The following is a 6568-nucleotide window of genomic DNA, read 5'->3' on the forward strand; positions in this document are numbered from 1 at the left end:
CTCCTCAGCCAGCCTTCCTGTGGTTCTGGGTGATGTCCGTTCCGTCTCTTAGTTGTATTTTTGAAGTGGTTGTTTGCGGCAGCAGTCTCCGGTGTTTACCTATGCCGCCATCTTGCTCGGTCTCTGCTGATTCTTTCTTATGCCTGCTCAAATCTGCCTTTAAATCTATTAGTGAATTTTGCATTTCCATTATTATGCTTTTCACCTCCAGAATTTCTTTTAGGTTATCTGTAGGTTTTGTCTCTTTATTAATACTTCTTGTTTGTTCAGATACGGTTTTCTTGACTTTCTTCAAATCTTTTCTTTAGTTCTTTGAGTATCTTTAAGACAGTTGGTTATAGTGTTGTCTAGTAGATCTAATATCAGGGCTTTTTCAGAGACAGAGCCTGTTGATTTTTTTTTCTTTGAATGGACCATACTTTCCTATTTCTTTGTATGTCTTGTGATATTTTGTTGAAATCTGGACACATGAATCTAATGGCTGGCTGATGCTATAAGCTGTCTATTAGGTTTGTATCACTGTGTCTGTCATTCATAAAAGCATTAAGTGTAAGTAGTAATGTTTTCCTATCTCCACATTGTATTAATAAGTTAGATTATAAAGTCTATTAAATTAAAAGACCTCTATTCTGATTGGATAAAGTATTATTATAGACCCTGACTCAGAAATATTTTAGGAACCTAAGTTTACATAAATTGGGTAAATCTTTACAAGTTAGATAAGTTAGGTACGTCTAACTTAGGCAAGCAAGATTAGTTTAATAATTTTAGTAGAATAAAAATAGTTATGTCTTTTCTGATTTATCAGTGTTAAGAATAATACTAGTGTTCATTTTTATTTCACTTTGATATGATCTTCATATCATATCATTTGATATGATTTGTACATTACACAGACCCAATAAGCTAGTATTACTTCTACTTAATGTTTAAGATGATGAAAAATATAAATTTGTATTTAATCCAGTTGAATAATTATTCTGACAAACCTTATTTCAATTTATGTTTTATAATATGTCAACTTGATTATAAATTTCCAACTTTTTTTTTTACATTTTTATTGATTTCAGAGAGGAAGGGAGAGGGAGAGAGAGGTAGGTAGACTCATCAATGATGAGAGAGAATCATTGATTGGCTGCCTCCTGTATACCCCCTACTAGGGATTGACCCTGCTACCTGGGCATGTGCCCTTGACTGGAATCGAACCCAGAACCCTTCAGTCCATAGGCCCATGCTCTATCCACTGAGCCAAACTGGCCAGGGCATTTCCAACATTTTTATGTAACTTAAAACACTGGACTGGTATTAAATTGAGTTAGTTAATGGATATTCATGGGTTACTTAGATTATACCTAAGTAAAATAGAGAAGGAAATATTGATAACTAAGCATAGCTTATATGATTTTGTTTCTTGTTTTTTATTGCTATAGAAAGTATATGACTTTGGATCTGTTAATGAATGTGTTCATTTTTGCCATATAGGTTGTAGAAGGAATGTGCGTGGTTGTAAAAATTGTCTTATGTATCATGAGCTCTACTAGTCTGTACATTAGCTGGTGTGTAATAGTTCACAATTATATACCTCTCCCTCCATAGTTTTCCTTTTGAAATAGAAAGAAAGAAAATACTTAGAAAAAAGTTATAATTAATAGAAATGGTTGAGATTATATTTAGGAACATAATGTCAAAGAAATCCAATGGCATACATGCTTGTTCTTCTAGGAACTGCAGGTAAAACCTGGTAGGGTTTCTTAGTCTTAATTTCTAGTCACAGAATAGCAAATAATAAAGGCCTTTACAAGTCCAATCTAAGATTCCTTATGAAAACTTCCAGCAAAGCAAACTATCTGGTTGCTGTACCTATGTAAATAATCAGGCCAATTCTGATGAGACTATCCTGATTTTGTGATCAAAGTTACTTTGAGAATTTTTATTAAAATGAAGGCAACTGTAGGGAAAAAAACTTGTACTTTAATATAAAACTATATATTATCCTTAGTCCATAGTCTATAGACTAAGCATTGTTTACATCTTTCTACATAATCTGTTTTTGATTCTATGGAAGCTATTTTACATGTCTGTAAACTGTAGATGATAGCAATGCAAAATAATTCTGTAGTCTATAGACATGTAAATTCTGCCCAGTGGAAGTTCAGCTGACTTCCCTTTCCCACTGTGGAAGAAGCCAGTTTTACCTCTATTTGTGCATTTATTTCAATATTCCTGACCTATAAATGTATATATATATTTTGTTGTTCTTGAAGTGGTTATAACACTTCATCAATTTTTTCATTAAAGAGTTAAATAAAATCTTTAACATGCATTCATTTTCATATTTGATTGGGAATCTTGATTTCACTCTTTTTTGAAAATTATCCCTTAATAGTGACTACTTATCTACAGATAGGCACACTATCTGCAAATAGGCATGTTTCCATAATTGAGCTAACATGTAAAGGTAAGTCTGGTTAATGCAGATGTGGGATTTATTCTTTTATCCTTTTCAGTTCTTTCACAGAACATTAAAAAAATAGCAACAAACCTACAGCATAGCATAGAACTTCATGATAGAGTATAGAGTTGTGTTAGCATGCTGTGTTTTTAGGTTTTGTTTGTCTGTTTGTGAGAGAGAGAAAGACAGGGGAAGGGAGAGAAATATCAATTGGCCATGCCCCCACCGTAGATTGAACCAGCAACCTAGATATATGCCCTGACTGGAACTTGCAATCTTTTGGTGCCTGGGAGGACTCTCCAACCAATTCAGCTACACTGGCCAAGGCTTGCTGTGTTTATAGGTTTTTATTATCTATGTTTTTTAAACCTAAAATGTGTGTACCCTATGTCCATTATTCCACTTGAACTGGTTATAACACTTCATCAATTTCCTCATTAAAGAGTTAAATAAAGAGTTAAATAAATAGAAGAATTTTGCAAAAGTCCTTGATGAAGCCGTAGTGACTGACTGAAAGGCCAATCACAGTTCTTTTTCTATCAGTGCAATGTACAACTAAATACCCATCTCTTTTAGGGGAGGTGGATATCAAATTATTTCTGAATCAAAGCTAGGGAAAAATTTCATGTCTTCACAATGAATATGAAAAGGGTCAAGGGGTTTAATTTTCTCTCCTTGGCATCTTTTGCTTTAAGAGCTTAGTTTTATTTTTTCAAAACTCACCTGAGGACATGTTTTTATAGATTTTAGAAAGGAAGGAAGGGGGAGAGAAAGAGAGACAGAGAGAAACAACATTCAGTTGCCTCCCATATGCGCCTCGACCGGGATAGAACCCACAGTCTAGATATGTGCCCTGACTGGGAATCAAACCCACAACTTTTTAGTGTATGGAACAATACTCCAATCAACTGAGCCACTAGGCCAGGGCAGGAGCTTAGTTTTAAGTCAACATACTATAAACTTCCATTCTATTCTTCTTTATCTCTAGCTCAGTTAAGCATATTTTATAAAGGTTTCCCTGGCTACCTCACACTTTGAAATTATCTGTTCTTTAAACAGCTATAGCAATTACTATCCAGAAAATCCATTTGGCAAATTATCATAGATTTCTTATCATTAGTATCTGCCAGTTATTTAGAGCTTTTAAATTATATTTATATTTTCACATTTATTTTTTATTTTCCCAAATTAATGATGTCTATGAAAACTGAAATAGTTTTGTTCTTTTTTGCATTCCCCAGAATGCTTCTCAGTGAAAAATGAAGAAATTTCTGTTAATTTGTTTAATATTAAAACTCATCTGTTTTGTTTTTCTAAATGAAAGGACAGAGGTAAATAAAAGATCTGGTAGAAGCAGATTTGGTTGGCACTTACTTTATAATAAATATCATCTATATGTCTTAATGTCTTTTATAGATATGTAAATGTTTTATCTCTTAGGCAGGCTGTGTGATCCCATGACAATCACACTTTCTCCAAAGAGATCTTAAGCAGCCTTGATTGAGAAAGAGGAGTTTTTGTGAATTTTTCCGTGTCTTCCTTGTTCACTCTCTCAGCCTAGGGATAGCTGCTTTTTGCATTTGCTACTGCTAGAACTCTAGAGTCCTCTTTTACAGCGTTAGTAGTTAACTTGGTTAACTACCTCTAATAAACAGTATTTTAACATGAAATTACTGGTGTGGTTTCCATCTTCTGACTCGACCCTGACTTACAGTGCCTGATATTAAGTAAGTATTTAATAAATGTTTGTTGAATGATGAAGGCAGAATGACAATATTACTTAGATGAGAGTTTATAGTTCTGACAATTTTGAGGCAGCCTACATTTCAGAAAATACTTCCTACGAACAAAATTTTACAGCTGTAACGTATATTTTCATTAAATATAGCATATTTCTCCTACTAAATATCATATTATAGGAATGTTTCCCAAAAATTTTAGATGGAAATTTTTTGTTCTAAACAAGTTCATTTTTTCCCAAGAAATCAGTATTCAAAAATAAGAGGTGGATGGTGATGGTGGAGACAATAGAGTTACTCTTAATGGCACTCCACATACCCTGAACCCAGTATGTGTTTGTAAGGAGGTTGACAACTTACCATTTTCCAGTCCTGGGGTTGGCTATCCCCAGGTGAATAGACATCAACTTTGCACACCCCATTTTGGCTTTGTAACCAGTCAACCCTCTCAGACATCTGGAAGTAGGAAAAAAAAGGGGGGTGTCAGAAGGGTAAGTGATATGAAAGTAGGGAGAAATAAGGTAAATAGCTGAGGTGTGGAAAACAGGAGCAATGCTTTCAATAGTGACCTGTGCCAAGAGCTACTTCAAACTCACCTACCTCTGGATAACTTCAGCTCTCAACTGCAGGAAGATTTCTTAAACACGTGTATCTCTTGTGCTAATGCCAGTGCCTGGTCTATACTAAAGGTGCTTAATACAAATTTGTTCATCAAAGAACCTAAGCGCTCATGTCCTGCTTTTGGTGTGCTTGCTGGACAGCCCTTCCACATCCTGGATTTTCAGTAAACACTCAAAATTCAACATGATAAAATAGAATTAATTTACTCTTCCCTGCCTGTTCTTGCCCCCACCAACTTTAAAAAAAGTAATACACAGTTCATTTAAAAATACATATATTTTTATTGATTTTAGAGAGGAAGGGAGAGGGAGAGAGAGAGATAGAAACATCAGTGATGACAGAGAATCATTGATCGGCTGTCTCCTGCACACCCTTCACTGGGGATCGAGCCTGAAACCCAGGCATGTGCCCTGACCAGGAATCGAACTGTGACCTCCTAATTCATAAGTTGATGTTCAACCACCGAGCCACATGGGCTGGGCACACAGTTCATTTTTAATTAATTTCTAGACCACCAGCTTAGTTTTATTAGCAGTAAGTCTAGTAGCTCTTCCTCCTCCAATTAGCGAAGAATCCTGGAGGAATTCTAACTCCCTGGTTCAGCCAAACTTCTGAATGCCAGAAGACAGATGTCATATGCATCACCTTTGTCCATGGAGGAGTAATACCTTGCAGATGTTTAATTTTCATAACCCTCCCAACACTTTTCTCTAATCCCTAATCTCTGTAATGACACCACCATTGACCTGCTTTTCTAAGTAAGCCAGAAAGCCGATACTCATTTTCTTCCACCCCAAGCCTCCCTCTAGCTATTACTATTTCTCTCTCAGTTGTCACCATTTTTCTTGAAAGAATTGCTAATCCTTGCTGTTTTTATCACCTTACCTCACAAATGAGCTTCATAACCCTTATTCCAAATACTCCTTTGGCCTTATTCTCATCCACTTTTCACGGCATCTTATTTGATAGTCCTCAGGAACATGGCTAATTATCATGATCTAATTATCATGCCCACTGATAATCTAAAAGCACGAGAAGCTTCTCTTTCCCCCTTTTCCATGCCAAACTTCCACCGCCAGGCTTCTACAATGAAATTTCCCTTCTTTTATTAGAAACGTTGCTTAGGTCTATATTTGTCAATAAGCAACATAGAAAAAGATGGCCAATTTTTCCACTCCAATGCCCCCAAACATCTATGTGAAACATACATATATATCGATATTTTGATTCTAACAAATATACTGCTTTAAAATTCTATAATAATCAAGTCCAGGAGCTTATCCAATTTTTCATGGTGCAATTGCATTTGTTCTTTGCTCCCACAGGATTTGTACCCGTTTTAACACCCCAATCACTGACTCAGTTCACTGAGCTAGGGAAACCGTTTCTTTTACTCTTCCTGACACTGTAATAAGATTCCTTGGGTAAGCAATGAGTTCTCCACCCTGATTAGAATCATCCAGAAAACTGTTTAACCCCTTGAGTGCCGGGAAGCACTATTGCGTTCCTCCTGTCTTTCGCCAAAAGTGCCGGGAGCGCTTTATTTTAACATTATATGTTTTGTTCAATTTTTTTCTACTAGTATTTTATAATACAACTAGTAGCCCGGTGCACGAAATTCGTGCACTGGGGTGGGGTGGGGGGAGAAGGGGCCCCTCAGTCTGGCCTTCACCCTCTCCAATCTGAGACCCCTCAGGGAATGTCCAACTACCTGTTTGTGCCCACACTTTTAACAGATAACAGCTCCATTGTTGTT

General features: G+C 36.0%; 1 protein-coding gene across 1 annotated transcript in view; it reads right to left on the reverse strand.

Moving 5' to 3' along the window:
• Positions 1-6568, reverse strand: part of AKAP3 (A kinase (PRKA) anchor protein 3) — a 32214-nt gene that overhangs the window by 16069 nt on the left and 9577 nt on the right. Inside the window, exon 5 of the mRNA XM_014548351.1 lies at positions 4552-4647. Within this exon, the coding sequence (XP_014403837.1) occupies positions 4552-4647 (96 nt within the window). The remainder of the gene's footprint in view (positions 1-4551; positions 4648-6568) is intronic.

This window comes from Myotis brandtii, unplaced genomic scaffold (genome assembly GCF_000412655.1).
Source record: "Myotis brandtii unplaced genomic scaffold, ASM41265v1 scaffold504, whole genome shotgun sequence".
NCBI classification, from domain to species: Eukaryota; Metazoa; Chordata; class Mammalia; order Chiroptera; family Vespertilionidae; genus Myotis; species Myotis brandtii.